This window comes from Triturus cristatus, chromosome 2_1 (assembly GCF_964204655.1).
Source record: "Triturus cristatus chromosome 2_1, aTriCri1.1, whole genome shotgun sequence".
Classification (NCBI taxonomy): Eukaryota; Metazoa; Chordata; class Amphibia; order Caudata; family Salamandridae; genus Triturus; species Triturus cristatus.
This window is the reverse complement of record NC_140581.1, coordinates 365,175,724-365,195,727: the sequence shown is the minus strand read 5'-3', so window position 1 is coordinate 365,195,727 and position 20,004 is coordinate 365,175,724. Positions and strand designations below refer to the sequence as shown.

General features: G+C 44.1%; 1 protein-coding gene across 1 annotated transcript in view; it reads left to right on the top strand.

Annotated features, from left to right (window-relative positions):
- The window catches only part of SLC38A9 (solute carrier family 38 member 9), a 345,812-nt gene that overhangs the window by 258,955 nt on the left and 66,853 nt on the right, over window positions 1–20,004 (top strand). The window contains exon 13 of the mRNA XM_085631309.1: window positions 8,142–8,290. Within this exon, the coding sequence (XP_085487435.1) occupies window positions 8,142–8,290 (149 nt within the window). The remainder of the gene's footprint in view (window positions 1–8,141; window positions 8,291–20,004) is intronic.

Below are 20,004 nucleotides of genomic sequence, written 5' to 3'. Positions count from 1 at the left end.
GGAAGAATACTTACTAGACCGCCTCAAGAACATGTAATTCCTGCAAAGAAAAGAAAAAAGAAGGATAAAGCCACCAGTCCCCTTAGGATTTTTCCTCCTCCAATACAGCATACACCTTCACCTCAATAGTCTCCAGACCATGAGGATATATACTCTTTTACGGGGGATGGGGGTGATGATGATGATCAACACACACTACCCCCACAAGATGACTGGGATACATTTGACACAGCTCCGCCTGAAGACACGGATCCAGACCTTTATCCCTTTAAAACCTCTCCACCAGATGATACCACTACATATTATGACTTTATAAATAGAGCAGCACATTTTCATAAGGCACCTTTGAATACTGAGGAAATAGAGGATGTCTTTTTATTTTAAAGTCTTTCTTCCACACAAAAATCAACCCAATATCTACCAATGTTAAAGGGTATGCTTAGTCGTACTACTGATATTTTTAAAGAACTCTTAAAATCTAGAATTATTACTCCAAGATTGGACGACTAATAAAAACCTTTATAAATATCAAAAACGTGGAAGTGGAGTGTTTGCTTTTTCTTGGTGGGAGCTGTAAGTTCCCGCCAAGCAAAAGCAAACCGCTATGTCCTGGGGGTGGGCACCCCGAGACATAACAGGAGCTGGCTCTGAGAGGTGGTGGCCCTGAGAGGTGGCGGCCCTCAGATGTGGCGGTCCTCAGGACCATATATGGCTCCAGGAGGTGGTGGTCCCCAGTGCACGGGGGTTCAAGTTGCCCCCCCGCAATACTGTTGAAGAAGCCCTGGGGAGGTGGTGGTCCCTGCACTATGGAGGTGGTGGTGCCTGGGTCTTGTAACCGCTCAGGAGGGGGGTTTGCGTGGCCCCAATCCATTAATATAAATAAAGCCCTGGGGAGGTGGTGGTCTCCGGGACTCAAAGAGACTCAGGAGGTGGGGGCCCAGTGCTCGCCCCCTCTTGTTTCTTTACAAAATGCCCCCTGGACTGTTCTGAATGTAAACATGGGAGCCCGTGCTTTTTGGAAAAAAATGGTAATTGCCGCAATTACACAGCTATTTTTTTTAATGCTTTTTTGCCCTGCTTGGGGGTCAGAGTATGTTTTCACATTTTTTGAGGACTCTGCATGAGCTCGTACTTATTTATGAATTAGCCACGATCGCAGATCTACAAATTTGGATTTCCTTACATATCTCAACAACTATTGAATGGATTTACCAATGAACGAAAATCTACATTTCTGCTAAATTCGGTGCAATTCCGTCCAGTGGTTCGGGCTGAAGTCATGTCTAGAGCACTTTTTTTTAGCCCCAAGCCCTCTTTAGCACAGCACCCGCTTGACAGATTTCCCTGAAACTGTCCATGCACAACAAGATTCACCGGGGAACTTTTTTGGGAAAATTTCATAAAGATTCGTCAAACTGTGCTAATGATACAAGCAAGTCAAAAACACTTTTCCTATGGAAACCTAGTCCTAACTATAACTACCTACTGGCGACCACCAGTAGGTAGTTATAGTCTCTGAAAAAAACAAAGGTTACAGGGAAGTTACAGGGAGGCTCAGATTCCGCTCATACAAAACCAGTGAAATTCAGCAGGTATAGTTGCATGAGCTAACTATAACTTATGCCCCACAACCAAGCAGGAAGAAAGCGGAAACCTTTCTCACAAAGCCCGCTAAACTCAGCGAACTCTAAGCCGTACTTGGATTAAATCCACATTTAAATTGACAGCAGACCGCTGTGTTTTTTTAAAAAATATATCTTTATTAACATTTCAAACATTTGTGACAAGACAAATGTACATCTCGAGAGTTATACACTAAATGTCATATAATCGTAGACACACATAGAACTGGACTGATTACGTTCCACTGCTTTGTATTCGTTCCATAACGAACACTTTAACCCCAATGACGTGGGCCCCATGGTATCAATCCTCCTTTCTAGAAAACTTAAGTGCCTGGTCCAGTTCTCCATTACATCCAAAAATATTTCTGTAACAAATTACCGCAACTGCCATCCCCCCCAACCCACAACTTTATCCCCCTGTCTGGTATACTTCTGTATGATATAAAATCTGGGTGTCTGCTAGTTGTACATTTCACTGTGCCATCCAACAAATGAACTATGTATGTTCTCCTCCATCCCTCAGTTATCTCCCGGCACACTACCCGATCGTACAATCCCAGTAGCCTCCTCAAGTGGTTCCTTATCCCCTCCATCACTGTTAATATCTTCTATCATCGCCCTCCCCGCCCTCAGATCATCTTCCAGCTCTTCCTCATGCCTGACCTGTTTCATCCGAATCACCTCCGCCGTAGCCCACTCCTTCACATCTCGTACCCATTGCACTTTTTGAGGGGGTTTGCGACTTAGCCAGGCGATAGCTATCTGGTGTTGTGCTAACACTAGTTCCAGCGGACCGCTGTTCTAAAAAGGACATGGCCTATGTACATGACTCTACCTTTAACCGTAAACAGAGGAATTTCTAAAAATCAGCAGGCGTCCCTTTAATTTTTTCCCGTTATTAAACAAGACGCGTGTTGGGGCAAGAATACCCCCAGCACAGCCAAGTTACAACCTTAAGCAGGTGAGGCCCTCTTATGTGACACCCTTTGGAACATGTCCCCCCCTACCCATGGTTCCTGCCTTGAGGAAGACCTTCATCCTAAATCGGTGTCCACTAAGCAGTGGTCAGGAGTTCGTCACTTAAAAATATAAATAAAGTAACACTGACCTGAAGGCGATTAGAGGAATGAAGCATCTATGACCTACCGAATATTCTCCGACCACCAAATAGGACCATTGGGTATCTTTTGAACCCTGCTTTCATTTTGAGGGTCCGAACATGTCCCTAAATAAAAGAATTAACTTTAAATGTTTTTTAAAAAACAGACACTTTAATGAGGTTGTAATCATATGTTTCATTAATGTAACGTTGTTACGTTGAATTGTGTATGTTGTGTCTACATTATGTTTATGTAAATAATCAATTTTATGTATGTTATATATGTGTAATGCACAAAACTAAGATTTTGTGAGATGTTAATTTGAAGTAAAATCACTCTAATCAGAAAAGAATCGCCTTCTTTCTCTTTACGCTATGCTTCTTTACCCATGCAAAATTATGGTGCAGAAGGGCAGTTGGGTGGAAACCTAGTGGTCAAAGATGCGTAAAAAAAAAGAAAAACTTGTAGCCTTAATAGACTTTCATGGATACGATCAATTGGCGTATCTTGTTAAGAAGCACATTGAGATCTATGGTATGTTATTTGGCTAACATTAAGAGGGATAACCGAGTCCCTGTAGAACACAGGCATGGACCACATGCAGACATCATTATACAGCTCACAAGAGAAGGTCTACAGTTTGCTTTAGTGAAAAGTTTGGAGAACATTGCTACAGAGTAAGTTGTAGGCAAACATTATGAAATCTAGCGGGGTTAAAGATATGTCACCACTTCTTTTTGTTTTTAGGTAAGATCCCTGGTACCAAGGTGGTGCCTTAGTGGGTCGAACAAGCAGTGAGGGTGAATGTAGGTCAAGTGTAGGGTACTGTAGCAGTGAAAGAAATTGTATTCTAATGTAAGAGTTACTATTTCAAAAAGTGTGGCAAGAAGAAAAGTAGAGAAGAGTGAGAGTGGTGATATGTAAGGCACAGGTAATTTCAAAGGGAAAACATTTCTTCTTCACCACACAGTATAAAGGAGGCTAGAAGAAATGTTTTGAGTCTTGACAGTCTGCTGGTGTAGAGTATGAGTAGGTTTGGTAAAGTGGAGCGTTGTGGTTCTGACAAGGTGGGAGAGTGGTGAGAGTTTAGAAATGGAGAGAAGGACTTTCTTTAAAAAGTTAGCTTTTTTTAATAGCTTTCTTAATCTGATGATAGGGTTGCTGCTGAAGCACATTCTAGAGTTCTGGGCCTAGCACTTGCAAGGAGTGCCCTCCATGTTTTTGGTGTTTGAAGAAGTGAGGTGAAATGAAGATGAGCAAACGTTCTTAGATGGGATGATTTGTGCTGCCAAACATTGTAAATTAGATAGGTCTTTGCTCCAGTTGGCCTTGTGCATGATGCAGAGTGATTTTGGATTGGATCCTAGCATATACCTGTGTCATGTGGCCCAGCTAGAAACAACGTCATATTTATGCTCCCGTTTCTTAAGTGGCTTTCTTTTTGCAACCCAGTGACTTTTGACATACATTTGTGTCAGTGCAGGATAGGATTCTCAGAAACTATTTGCTTACATTTCAGCTTCGTAAGCAAGCTATTTGAACATTTAGTACAGTGTATAAAGCTTACTGCACAAAAGTCACAGCTTATTGTTGCCCTGTAGATGACCATGCTATCAAGCTAATATAAACAACCTGATGTGAATTGCAACAATACAAAATCAATAAACAAATGTAAACAAAAATCGAGCTAATATAAATAACTGTGGCCTGACAAAGACCTGTTTTTGATATATACAAATTCACTTCCTCATTTAAATCAGAGGAGCACTCTGCTGACACTTTGAGGTTGCGGCACGCTGGAATTCTAGCTCAGCTGATTACTGTTACTTCCACGAGGGATGTCCCTCTCTACACTAAGATGGACAGCCTGATGCCACTTGCCCGCAGGTAATGGGGAGTTGGATCACCCTGCAGGTATTCGTGGCAGATCACCCACCCTAGGCTAAACTAGCTTAGGGAGTGTTGGGTAGGAGCACACTACATTATGCTATATTACACTACACTACATATATGGCTGCATATATTTATTGTTTTAGAACAGTAGTGGAAATATTCATTCTCTACTCTGTTTTTGTATTGCTAATTACGGTAATATGTTTAATTCTATTGGTAATTGCAGCGCTCGTATTTTACTCAAGAATCTCTCTGCTTCAATAAATATTGAAACTGCCGGTTGTGTATTTCCTTTGGGTATGCATGAGAGTCTGAACGAAAAGGTTCTAGATCTGTTACCACGATTCCTTGGGGAGTCAGGGTTGTCATGTTCCGAGGTTGTACGCACATTTGTTACCCTGTATGGTTTGGGGTGCAAATGGTGCACTGTGAACTAGCAGGACTATAGGCCAACATCTCCTGAAAGGATACAGGGAATCTGAGCCGCACCATCTCAACGTTTATGTTGTCCAACAAACGCACAGTTTTTACTAGGAAAGTATAAAGCCATATGACACTTGGGCTCAATGGAGATCTTTCAGAACTGGTTATGCATGGTCAGTTTGCCACATTTTTGTGACTTCACTTAGCAATCATTAAAGTTTGCCTAGCCTACCAAGAACATTGGTAGGCCTGGGTAAACCATATCACAGTAGTCTGACTTTCCCAACAGAAATTAAAGTAGGTCTGAGGTTTGTAGAAGAGAGAGGATTTTACAGAGCAAAGTTAGTAACACGATGACGCATTTAACCGAGTTGTTGATTTGAATGAAGGATGAGAGATTAAATTCAAAGGATATACCTGGATTTTTGCTTTCTCACTAGTGAGAGGCTTGGGTGGCAGGCCATTGGAACAACATGCAGTATCGTGACCACCGAAGATTAGAATTTATTTTTATCCATCTAGGCACAGGAAGAGTTCTCTTTTCCTTTCAATCAATCAATTAGGAGTTTGTATAGCGCGGCTACTCACACGTGAGGGTCTCAAATTGCTGAGGGGCGGGGCTGCTGATCCGCCTGGGTGTGGAGGGACAGTCGAAGAGCCAGGTCTTGAGGTCCTTCCTGAATTAGCGCAACGACGCGGATTGCCTGAGGTGGAGGGGCAGGGTGTTCTAGGTCTTGGCTGCGAGGTAGGAGAAGGATCTTCCTCCAGTTCTGGTCTTGTGGATCTGTGTGATGCGGGCCAGGGCGAGTTGGGCGGAGGCGAGTTGTCTGGCGGGAATGTGGAATGTGAGGCGGTGGTTCAGATATTCTGGTCCTGCGTCGTGGATAGCTTTGTAGGCATGTGTGAGGACCTTGAAGGTGATCTCTTGATGATTAGGAGCAAGTGGCGTTGTCGGAGGTGTTTTGTTATGTGGCTGTGGTGTGGTTTGTTGAGGACCAGTCTGGCTGTGGCGTTTTGGATGTTCTGTAGTTTCCTGAGCTATTTCTGGCTGAATATAATCAAAACAACAAAAGAGTGTATCCTTAAAAAAGTGGGAAAGAGTCACTGTCAAGTAGTAAAAGAACCCTCACTCACCAACCGGGTTGGTGACATGCTTCATCATAGGGTCCCCACCAGAGATGCCGAATGCATCTCTGGTGTGCTACAATGCTTTTCTATAGCGGAGCGAGAATTTAGAAACGTCTTGACTCAAGTGTGATAAGTGCAGAGATAGTGAATTTAAAAGGAAGGGGGCCTTTATCCTCCAACAAATGTTTATTAACGGGAATAAAGGCTCCAAATAAAACAAGTGAAGAGGATGTCTTTGACTGGAATTAAATTGACCAGATACATCCTAGAAAAAAACAAGTGGTCAACATGTTTCAGCTTCTATTACATAATTTGGTGAAGCTTTCGTCAGGACCAAAGGGACACCACGGCGGTATAAGCACGCGAAGGCTTACCCTAACCTGTGGTGTATCAGTATACCATAACTCACGGTTGTGTAGAGACCTTCAAGGATTTATCGAAAGTCCGAGGAGTATTACGATTTTGAAGACTCCGCTCCTTAGGTGCTGCCGGGTAGAGGGAGCCTCGTTCAAATTTGGCAGAGGGTCGACCGCCGGCAATTCAACCTAGTAAGTCCCAGCAGCCTATTTCTGGCTGACACAGGCATAGAGTGGGTTGCTGTAGTCAAGTCTGCTGGTGATGAGTGCGTGGGTGATCGTCTCTCTGGATTCTGTGGGCTACCAGGTAGAACTGCACCGTGAAGGGAGCAAGTCCACTAGAAAATCAGTGGACTGCACCTTCACCATGCAGCAGCAGCCATTAAGTAGTGCTTCGGGGTGAGGGAGGGGCTGGACAGTTGGGAGGCAGTAAATGCAGGAGCAGGAAGGGTCAATGGAGGGAGTGGGGATCGCAGGGGCGAGGGCGGCAAAAGAAAGTAAAAGGCAAAAAGCAGGGGAAAATGCTGAATAAAGGCAGAAAGCAGAAAAGAGAGACAGAGGTGCAGCCCCGCAGCAGAGCAGTGACGCTCTACCACTAGGGGATGAGTCGCAGGCAGGAGAAGGGCCTTGAACTCCTGACCAGGGGCAGAAGCAGCTACCAGGTAAGGCTGCGCCGTGAAGTGATCAAGTCCACTAGAAGGTCAGTGGACTGCCTTTGGTGAATGTATTCTTGCTAGGCAGGTGGTGATATTGTTGTGTCCCTCTGTAGATTTGTATGGCATCAGCATATATCTGACAGCATTCCTGTTACCACTTCAAAAGCAGAGACACGGTCCGCATATAACAATTAAACAGTAGAGTGGAGAGAGCAGAGCCTTGAGGATCCCAAAGAAATGCATTATCAATTTTCTGAGGGACCCTTCCAAACTATTGCACGAAGGAATGGGCTGATCCAGTTTAGGGCAGTGCTAGGTTCATAAAGCAGCTTGTTATATTTGATGCAGACTCGTAGTTGATTTGCTACTACTTTTTCTAGGATTTTGCTTAAGTACAGAAAGTAATAAAGTGGATGATAATTGACCGAGACTTGAGTCTCTGCATTAGTCGTCTATAAATTATTTTTTTCAGTTGGTTCGGAGCTATGCCTGATGAAAGGGAAGAGTTTATCAAAGATATATCAGTAGTTAGGATGAAGAGGACGTGTTAAAGGTAGATTGCAGGACAAGGACCCACAAGCATATTTGATGTTTTTGTACCACAAAACTTGTACTGTGTTCTGCTACTTTGCAAATCACATTGATAGCTACTCTTTCACTCAGTCTCTATTTTTCAAATTCTAATAAGCTAAAAACTGTTTATTCTTTTCAAGCATAATTTGCTTTAATAATGTTTAGAATTTACAATTTAATTTCAGGAATGTCATTGATTTCTACTTTAAATATCTTATAAGACATCTGTGAGGTTGAACAACTAATATTTTTGAACATTTGCATTGAGTTTATGAAGATGAATGAATTCTCGAGTTGTAAATCTCATGAACAAGGTGATAAAAATGCTTTCCTTTACCTGGTGAAAGTATGTTCTGATAAGGCATCTCTGTTCTTTCTTCCTTTTAGAATTTCTTAGATAATTTTCCCAGCAGCGACATCTTGTCATTTGTTGCCAGAATATTTCTGCTGTTCCAAATGATGACTGTGTACCCGCTCCTGGGATACCTGATACGGGTGCAGCTGCTAGGACAAATCTTTGGCAAGGTTTACCCCAGGTAAAGGTTTTGTTATTTATTGGTTCATTTCAGTGTACCTAGTTACAACTGGTTTGTAAATACACACCAATCACAGGAGACTTAAGGAGGTATGTTTTCTTGCTCACCGTCTCATTTTGTCACTGTGTACTCCACACAGGAAGTCTCTGTTACAAAGCCAGAACAATAGTCACTCGTCAGAATTATTATGAGCAGATGATCAGCCCTTGTCCCTCATGCACTGTTAACCTGTCGTGGTTCAACCATCTTATGTTCATATTAAACTTCTACCCATAATTAGGAACATGTATTTTTCACAGAGGCACGCAGCACCTGATTTGCATTATGTAATGATTTGTTGGAAAATTTGAATAGATCAGTTTATCTCCAAGATTGTTTGTAAACTGTGTGAAGTATGAAATTAAAGTGGAGTATAGCTGTTAGAGAGTCACAGATGGCCTGTCTTAAAGCAGCCAATGCAAAATGTGTGTTCTAAGACAACAAGAGAAATCTGTAAGGCAGCGCTGCAGACTTTTAATATTTAAATGGTAGACCAGTTAGCTTCTTATGAAGGGAATTTGTGTGAGAAATAGCCCTCACTTCTACTACAGGTCTGAAATGGAACAGATGCTTACATTGCGTACACTGAAAACATACTCCACTCCAATTTACTGTTATAGTACAGGGTGCAAAGAAATGATGTATTTTAACCATGATTGAGTGGCTGAGCTAGCTTACCTCTGTCTGATTTTCAGCCTCCAGTGATTGCCACCAAAACTAATTGAGAATGTACTCTTATAGTGCAAATTGGTTGACTGTGGTTTCAATCTAGACTCAGTGGCAACATAAGATATATATATTTGTGCGGGGATATTGACCTTTATGTTAGATAACCTGAGCAGAAGGGTAACAGTGTGGTGGTACCGTAGTCACATTTACAATTTAGAGTGAGACGATAGTCCATCGTTTATTACTAAAACGTATTAAGTAGAGTCATTAAATAAAAACAAAAATACTGTAAGGGTGGACCAAGGTTGTCATAAGATTCTGAAGTTCCATACAACGCCTTTTACTGCAGGCAGTGCTCGAAACAACTACAGAAGAGCCCATGGCACTGGCAGAGATCACAGTGTAGGGGCAGGGACGTGGGAAAATAAACTGTTCCAGCAATGGAGGTAGTAATTTCCCCTCCCCACCTAGCTATAACTATGTGGCCACAGACAATCCCATGTAAACAGTGACGGGAATCCCACAGGTTGTAGCATCCCATGGCAGATATTCTATCATGTTATACATAACTTCTAGGCATTTCCCTGTTCAACAATTTCTTCGTCAACTTAGAGCAATACTCCATGCCTTTGAATGACACAAAAGACACACAATTGATGGACGGAATGCAGAACAAATCAAAACATTCACCCCTAGTCAAGAGATCTGGGTTGAATCCATCATTCTTTTGCTCACCATGCCACCCCAGTTTAGACCTGGCCATATGCAAATCAGTCTTGACCCTGTGCCTCATGGGAACAGTTCAGCCCGAACTGCCAAACCATGCCCTCCCTGGACCAGAAACAAGCATCCTAGGACCGGTTTAGGGCTTTCACCCCTCATCAACCAGGATAGCTGTTTGAGTGGCTGTATGGGTGAGTCAGTGGGCATGAGTGGTTGTATGGATGTGAATGTGTATGTAAGTGGTTGTGTGGGTGACTGGATCGGTGTATGAGTGCTTGTATGGGTGTGTGAGTAGGTGTGTGTGTTTTTTTGGATGATGTCATTAGTGATGTCACTGATCATGTCCTGGACCCTTGGAAGTGAATGTTTGGTGCTGCAACTGAAGGAACCAATGCATCGACCGCTAAGCGCCGATCGGAACTGGCGCACTTACCTGCGATCCCGACACATCGCCCCTGCCTGCACCTAGGCCGTGTACACCACTCGCAGACTGCGTAACGCAATGACTACGACTTACAATGAAGCCCTGCCTTTGCTGAAGCAGCGCCTCCACATCACTGCTGCTGCACAGGCCCCTGGACACTGCATCACTCACGTCTGCGACGCACTGTACCTGACGCTGCCCAGCGGTTCAACATCGATACACATTACTTCTTGACATTAATGGCGTTTCCCCGACTTTGTAACCTTCAAGAGCGATGCATACCCTCTTTTGCTCAATGCAACGTCTACGATCTTTGACATATCTAAGGGACTTTTAGCGGGTCTGCTTGTCTCCTGTGTCCAGCCTGCCCTCCATCCCGGACGGACTGACCTTTTGGATTTGTCCCAGTCAAGCGTGACCAGATAGCCCCAGTGGAGGTATTCATTTATAAACACTGCATTTTTATGTAATATGTGAGGTCATAAGCAGTGCATTGCGTAGGCATTAGTTATAGTTAGCTCAGGTAATTATAACTGATGAATTTCTATGGATATGTACGTGTGAAATGTGAGCCTAATTAAAACGCCCCTGTAATCTTTGCGTTTTTCAGTGAATTTCTGTTGGTTTTTGTTAGTTCTATTTCCTAACTATAACGTGCCGGTAACCTTTTTTTTTTTTTTTTTTTTGGGGGGGGGGGGGGTGAATTTCAAAAGTTTTTCAAATTTTATTTCTAAAGTATTATGTCTCTGTATTGTTTTGTTTTTTAAGTTAATTACTAGGGTTTATTTTTAATACTAAGTATCCTACAATTTATTTTGATTTTTAATACAAAAAATGTTTTAACTGTCGACATTAAAAAAATATATATACTATAAATATGTTTTAAAAGGTAATAATGACATACATACTTATTGTAAAATATATATTGTTTATGTAAATGTAAATATACAAGTTTTATATTTTTTTAATTACTTTTTGGTTCCGGGGTTCCTCTGCTGGTCCAAAAACGTAAACGGGATCACAAGTACTGTATAGTTTCTTATTCTGATCATGTGAACAGAATGAACCCGCAATGGCGGATACGCAGAGTCATGGAAAATTTGAAAGAATATTTCACATATGTACCTCCCTCTATTTTCATTAATGACATCAGTGTAAACACATTAGTGTATATATATGGCCCACTTTATCTGTTTTTCAAATAAGTTATTCAGGTTACGACACGAATCTACGGACCGGATTAGCAAATTCACCCCAATGACGCACCCCAACCATGCCTTTTGATTGGTTACATTAGGACCCCACCTATGTACATGTAAAACAACACCCAAAAGCAGTTGTGGTGCTTTGCTTTCATAGAATGGTTGGAGCTTCATCTTCTATCCTGGATGAACATCCAGAATTTGTTGAGGATAAGGAGGAAGATACACCAGCTCCAAGAAAACAAAGTGAAGTGTGGAAGTATTTTACAATACCTTCAGGGTAAAATAAGGTTAGATCTAAATCTGTGCAGTGAAGTGCTTATGGGAAGCAGTTATTCAGCAGCACTGCCAGGATGTACTCACATGGGACAAGTTTTATATGGAAGCACTTAAAAACAGTTCATGAAGGGGTTTACAACTGGATGACGAGGGATAAAGGAGGGGCAGCAGGGCAGTCCACCTTTACAGCACCCTTGGGAGAACCTTCATCAGCTACAGTCATTACAATACCAGCTGCCTGCGAAGAATTGAGTGAAATGGTTACTTACTGTGTGAAATGCCACATGATTGCCTTCTGTGAGTGCATTCTTTGATACAGAGAAGAAGAATCGCCGGTAGTTTGTTTTGCTTCCAGTTATTACATAATGTTTTTTGAGGCACTGAAGCAAGTTGCTTCTTTGCAATTCCCTATCCTTACCCTTTTACTACCCTGTTTAATTTTTGTTCAAACGAAAAACAATTATTTGTAGAACCACCATCTGGTTAAGCAAAGAGCTGACTGTTTTTAATGTGTCAGAGACTGTATAGTTTTGAGACTGGGTGTGTCTGTGGCTATATCGATGTGTGACTGGGTTTGTCAGTGGTTGTATCGGTGTGTGCATTAATCTATCAGTCTCTGTATCGGAGTGTGGCTGGGTGTGTCAGTAGTTGTATCAGTATGTATCAGTGTGTGCCTAGGTGTGCAAGTGGCTCTGTCTATGTGTGAGTGGATTTGTTATTGAGTGTGTGGCTGTATCGATATGTGCCTGGGTGTGTCAGTCTATATTGGTGTGTGCTTGGATGTGTCCGGTAAAACGTGTGACTTGGTGTGTAGCGTCTGTATTAGTGCATGACTGGATGTGTCAGTGGCTGTATCAGTATGGGTGTTTGTGAAACTGTATCAGTGTTTGGTTGTATCAATATGTGACTGGATGTGTTATTGGCTGTATCAGAATGTACCTGAGTGTGTCAGTTGCTTTATCAGAGTGAGGCTGGGTGTTTCAGTAGTTGTATCAGTGTGTGTCTGCGGATGTCAGTGGCTGTATCGGTGTGTCCCTGGGTGTCAGTGGTTGTATCAGTGTGAGCCTGGTTCTGCCAGTGGCTGTATCAGTGAGTGCTTTTGTGTGTCAATGACTATATTGCTCTGTGCATGTATCTGTCAGTCTGTGTGTGGCTTTAACAGTGCATGGGTGGGTGTGTGAGTAGCTGTATTGGTGTGTGAATGTGGATGTATCAATGTATAGCTGAATGTGTGAATGGCTGTATTGATGTGTGACTTGGTGTATGAGTGGGTATGTGAATGACTATGGGTGAAAGAGTCTAAGTAGGTGTTTGCATGTGTCAGTGTGACTGACTATGGGATTTTGAGTGGGTGCGTGAGTGTATGTGTGGATGTGTCAGTACCTGTGTAAATGACTCTACAGGTGTGTGAGTTTATGTATGAGTACCTGTATAGGTGTGTTTGTGACCCATTAGTTAACTTAGTAATATACATGGTTATAACTTTACAAATACATTTTGTTAACACATTACAATACAGTTTAACCCCTTGTGTGCCCTTGACGGAACCACGCCGTCATGAGCCACGGGCACCGTGTGCTCATGACGGCGTGGTTCCGTCATGGAGCGGCCGCTCCTCCCACGCGGCTCGAATTCCCCGCCTGTGTGGGCGAATTAGAGAGTGGGCGGAGTCGTGACGGAACCACGCCGTCATGAGCACAGCTCGCCCGTGACTCATGACGGCGCGGTTCCGTCATGAGCACCGCGCCACCGTGCTGCCCCCAAACCCCCCCAGCGCTGCGGCGGAATTCGCGCCGCAGCGAAGGGGTTAAACAAAACAGTAAACAAATAAACAAAACACAACTTATTTAACTATTTACAAATACACTTTTGTGCACAAGTACTCCAGATACATGCAGATATATCCTTGGCCCAGCCAGGTCAAAACAAAGTGATGTCTAGAAGCATTTTTCAATACCTTCAGGGAAAAAGACACTTGGAGTTAAATATGTGCAGTGTATTATTTGCGGCAAGCAGTTATCCAGAGGTACTGTCAAGAAGTGTTCACATGGGACAAGTTCCATGTGGAAGCACTTAAAACCAATTAATGAAAGGGTCCACAACCGGATGATGCGGGAGAAAGCAGATGCAGCAGGACAGTCCACCTCTACAGCACCCTTGGGAGAACCATCACCAGCTGCAGTTGTTGCCATATCAGCTGCCTGTGAAGGTTTGAGTGAGACGGTTACTCAGTGTGCAAAATGCCACATGCTTGCTGCTGTAAAGATGTCTTCGGTGGGTGCATTTTCCTTTTATTTTTGTGCTGGTCTCAGGTTCTATACTCGTACATCATAAATGATATACTGTTGAGTCATCATTGCATAGTAGGGAAAACAATCCAAAAGATTGTAGAAATAAAAACTCCACGCTATGTGTATGTAAGTAGGTGTTTGCATGTATAAATGGGTGTGACTGACTTTATGGGATTTTTGAGTGGGTATGTGAGAGTGTGAAGGACTATATGTGTGTGAGTTCATGTATGAGTACCTGTATGAGTGTGTTTTTGACCCATAAGTCAAATTAGTAATATACATTTTTATCACTTTACAAATACATTTTTTTAACTACAATGTATCCCAAACAATTAACAAATAACTCATTTAAATATTTACAAATAAAGAAACACACCCAAAACTGAACTTTTGAATAACTACACTGTATCCCATTGCAGTGCTGCTGTCTATTTACTTTACCTCTCCAAATTTGTTATATTTGATGGTATGCCTCTTTGGGACAAATAAGTACTGGTATCGTCGTCATGGTGAGCTGAAGTGCATATTGTGAAATTTAAGAACACCAGCGTGGTTCCTAATCGTCAGCTGTGCAGAATATCCATGGGATGACTTACATGACTTTTTGAGTGAAACTAACTCAAACATTAAAGGCATCAAATTCAAGACACCAAGAGAACTTTGATAAAGTTGTGTATTTGGCAAGTTTGTACAGTGTAACATCTGTGGCATGCAATTATCAAGAGAGACTGGTGGAAAGTCTTCTTATGAGACAAGTTCAATGTGAAAGCATCTTAAAACCATCCACGAAAGGACATACAATCACTATATGCTAGGGAAGGCAACTGGGAAAGAAGCATACTCAAATAATCTTGGGGAACTCCAAATGTTCCACAAATAATAGTACTAGCTTACTGCAATAAGTTATCGGAGATGGTAACCTAATACAATTAAAACCAAACCATACACATAAAAAAAACAACTAACCCATTTAACAATTTACAAATACACTTGTGTGCACAAGTACTTCAGATAGATGCAGGTATGTCTTTAGATCAGCAAGGACAACCCGAACCTGTACTACATGTCAAGTAAGAGATGCCACCTCCAAAAAAGTAGAGTAATGTTTGGAAACATTTCAGTATTCCTTCGGGAGAGGAAAAGGTTAGTGCCAAGTTTGTCCAGTTCAGTGTCTGCAGCAAGCAATTGTCGAGACAGACTAGGAAGGATTGTTCCCATGAGACAAGTTCCATGTGGAAGTGCATCAAAACTATCCATCAATGCATGTACCATCGTATAATGCAGGAGAAAGCAGGTGCAGCAGAAGAACAATCAGTTCGAGGCATGTGGGCTGCTGAATTCATATCTGTGCATACATCGCCGCCTAGTGTTGGGTCCGGATGATTGCACATTGTTGTCCTGGAAGAGTCTTTGAAGTATCACGAGATAGGTGGCTCCTCCCCTGGACTACAGTGCGCATGGGCATCCTCTCCATCCTCAGATTGTTTTTTTCCGCCATTGGGTTCGGATGTGCTTATCTTAGCTCAAGTTAGGAAAACTTTATTTAAGGCCAAAAGCCTTTAGATATCGTCGGTATCGTTAGATTATTATACTTGTTTTCGAACTTATTCACCTTTATCGGATCGAGTTTCGGTCCGAACATCGATCGACGTTCGAAGATGGAATCGAGGACTCCCTTCAAAAGATGCCCTCTATGTCACGCCAAATATCCACACGTCGATGTCCATACGGTGTGTAACAAATGTTTATCACCGGATCATGATGAGACCAAATGTATGGCCTGCGCCCGGTTCCGGTCGAAGAAGACCCTTCGGAATCGACGAGCGGCTCGATTGGAGGCCAAGAAATCGGCGCCTAACCCGGTTAACATATTCAGTACCGAGGACGAAGAAGCCGAGAGCGTCGAAGAGGTAGACCACTCCGACGACGTTGAAGAGCAGGATGTTCAAGACCAATCGGACCCTGCTTCAGAGCATTACTCCCAATTTGACGACGAAGATGAGGAGATCTTCCGGGAAGAAGACGTCGTCGACGAGGTAGGAGACGACGAGGAGGCCCTTGGGGCCGAGGAAGATAGCTCAGGCGAGGAGCTAGGCCAATCCGTCGATGCGGAGGCTGAGGGAGATAGTCTTGATAAGGCTCAGGTCGAGGGATCGCCTGCGGGCCTTACCCAAGATCGGTCGGATCGTTCTACAGCCCCGCATAAAGGCCCGGCTTCGAACATTTCAAAAGAGCCAGAAATATCAAAAAAGACTGGAGTCGATTCCCTGAAATCGAAACCAAAACCTGCACCGGTCAAATCGAAACCGAAAGTGCAACTGGTAGAGGTCGGATCGAAGGCATCGAAACCTTCCAATCCGTCGACACTAAAGAAGGACATCGGAGCCGACAAACCAAGGAAGGACTTCGGTACCGAGAAACCAAAAAAGGACTTCGGCACCGAGAAACAAACGAAGGCCCTCGGTCCCGAGAAGCCGCAGAGGCCTATGGCACCGAAGGTTGGGGCACCAAAGACCAAGGTCAAGGTGGTCGATCCGACTACATCAACACCGAGGAGTGCTGAGCAGATCGAAGCCCCGAAGACAGGAAAGAAGCCGGAGACCGCGTCGAGGCCTGTCTCCAAAGAGCCTGTCGGATCGAAAGCACCGTCGACATTCACGTTGCAACTGGTATCGGAGTCCCTAAAGTGCATCAGACACTCTCGAACCGAAAACGGGTCCCGAACCGAAGAAGGTCGCCAAGGCTCACTCGGCGCCCGTACCGATCAAGTTTGGATTGCCACCACCGGGGACACCTAAGATGTTCGAACTTAGGAAGAGTATCGAACAACCACAAACATTGTCGACAGGAAGGACAGATGTCGAAGACTCACAGGACCAGTTTATCGACGTAGACACTGGTAGACTGTTGTTCCGCAAGCGGAAAATTGTCCCAGAAAAGACTTTGGAATCATACAAAATTCCACTGAAAAATAAAATAGCGTCAGGTTCGACACCAGTGCTTGTGGAACCTTACCAAACATATCATCAGGAACCACAATCCTTTTCTCCCGCACACTCGGAGGCGGATGCAGGAGAGGGCTGTAATGAGGATACCACCTATCTTGGGGATATTGACCCTGATGAACAACAGCAAGACCAGGATCAAGCATGGGGAGACCCTAATGACCCAGGAGACCCACAAAATGCTCCTGACACTCATATTTATAATATAAAAACATCTCCCACTGAAGATACTGCTGCTTTTAACGCCCTCATTGAAAGAGCGGCGGCCAATCACAGAGTGGAACTTCATTCTGACTCGGTGGAAGAGGATTTCTTGGTGGACACCTTCTCAACATCAGAAAGAACGGTCAAGACTCTACCAATGCTAAAAGGGGTTATTAAACATGCTAAGGACATCTTTAAGGAGACAACCAGAGCACGGGTATTGAACCCAAGAATAGAAAAAAAATACAAACCAGCCCCAGGGGACCCAATGTACATTAAGGGTCAATTGCCGTTGGACTCGATGGTAGTTTCTAATGCTCGCAAAAGAGCTAACTCGCAAACTACCGGTGATGCTCCTCCTCCAGACAAGGAGTCCAAAGTGCTAGAAACATCGGGAAAAAGGATAGCAGCACAAGCAGCAAACATCTGGCGCATTGCCAACACTCAGGCACTCCTGGCCCTAGAAACACTAATAGAACACCTACCAGATGACTACAAAGATGGAGCGGAGCTCCTCATCAGAGAGGGAAAACTCATTACAAATGCGTCCATCAAATGCGCACTAGATGCAGCTGACACTGCAGCTAGGGCAATCAACACTAGTGTGATGTTAAGGAGGCACGCATGGTTGAGAATATCATGTTTCAAACCTGAAATTCAAACTAATATCTTGAATCAACCGGTCAACCCAGACTTTTTATTTGGCCCCGAGGTTGATGCTACACTAGAAAAGATTAAAAAGGACACTGAAACTGCAAAATCTATGGGGGCTCTACAGTCGCAGCAGTTTCGGAGTGGCTCCTTTCGTCTCCCCGGGAATAGAGGAGCAGCTAGAGGTCAGGGGTCCCAGCAGCAGTACAATAAAGGAGGTACTCAGAGTACCTATAATAAGACCAATAGGGGTGGATATCGTGGATCCAGCACCAAAGGAGGACGAGGAAACAACAACACCAGGTCCTCCGCCAATAACAAACAGTGACGTCTTGTCACTGCCCCCCGACCACATAACACCAGTCGGGGGGAGACTCCAACAGTTCCTGCCAGTCTGGAGATCCATCACCACAGACAGGTGGGTCAGAAAAATTGTCCAGTACGGTTATTGTCTGGAATTAACATCCAATCCACCCAACATACCACCAAGACACCGTCCTATGTCCGCAGAGCACTTGACATTATTGCAGCAGGAAGTACTAAGTATGCTGCAGAAAGGAGCCATAGAGCTCGTGCCTGTAGAACAACGTGGGTCAGGGGTGTACTCTCTGTACTTTTTAATCCCAAAAAAGGACGGGTCTTTGAGACCTATACTGGACCTAAGACCTCTCAACCAATACATTCTGTCATGCCATTTTCATATGCTCACCCTCCAGCAGGTTCTGCCGTTACTCAGTCAGGGAGACTTCCTAGCAACACTAGATTTGAAAGATGCGTATTTCCACATACCCATGCACCCATCACACAGAAAATATCTTGGGTTCACTATTCAGGATAAACATTATCAGTTCAAAGTCCTCCCTTTCGGAGTAACAGCGCCCAGGGTCTTTACCAAGTGCCTAGCGACAGTGGCTGCACACTTACGGAGACAGCACATTCACGTCTTCCCTTACCTGGACGACTGGCTTATTCAGGCAAAGTCAGCCCAGCAGTGTGCCAGCCACATATCCCACAGCATTCACCTTCTTCACAGTCTGGGATTCTCACTGAATTATCCAAAATCACATCTTCAACCCGCCCACGTACGGCAGTACCTGGGCGCGACCATAGACACTCTGGCAGCCACTGCTCAGCCAAATTTAGTGAGGATCAAAAGCATGCAACTGCTGATAACAAAGTTCAGACCTCAACACTCCCTTCCAGCGCGAGTGTTCATGCAGTTGATAGGCATGATGGCCTCCTGCATCTTCATAGTCCCGCACGCGAGACTACATATGCGCCCGCTTCAGGAGTGCTTGGCACGTCAATGGAATCAGACTCAAGGACAGTTGAAAGAGTTGGTGAGCGGTCGGGCATACAACTCTCTGCATTGGTGGAATCCACAAAACCTTTGCAAGGGCCGACCGTTCCAAGAGCCTGTTCCACAAATAATACTGACCGCAGACGCGTCTCTCCAGGGATGGGGTGCTCATGTACTCAATTACACAGTGCAGGGACTATGGACAACACAGCAAAAGAAGATACACATCAACCTTCTGGAACTGATGGCAATCTTCCTGGCAATGAAGGCATTCAAAGTACACTTGTGCAACAAAGTCGTGTTGATCCGGACGGACAACATGACTGCCATGTACTACATACAGAAGCAGGAAGGAACACACTCTCCACAGTTGTCTCATCTGGCTCAGAGCATGTGGAAGTGGGCCATTCAGAGGAACATGTTCCTCATGGCGGAACACCTCCCGGGCAAGGACAACCAGATGGCGGATCTGCTCAGCAGACACAGCCACCAAATGCACGAGTGGGAGCTACATCCGTCAGTACTCCAACCGTACTTCCAGCAGTGGGGTCATCCAGAGATAGACCTATTCGCCACAAGGGAGAACACAAAATGCCAAAGCTTTGCCGCCAGGTTCCCCCATCCACAGTCGCAGGGCAATGCGATATGGATGAACTGGTCAGGCAGATTTGCGTACGCGTTTCCCCCAGCGCCATTAATACCGCTAGTGGCACGCAAACTAAGGCAACACTCGATAACACTCATCCTGGTTGCTCCAACGTGGGCATGCCAGCCATGGTACACCACGTTTCTAGAACTTTCCGTGGTACCGCATCAAAGACTGCGGCTAACACCCAAACTTTTAACGCAGAACCATGGCGAAATTCAGCACCCAGATCCTCATCAGCTAAACCTGGCGATCTGGCTCCTGAAGTCTTAGAGTTTGGC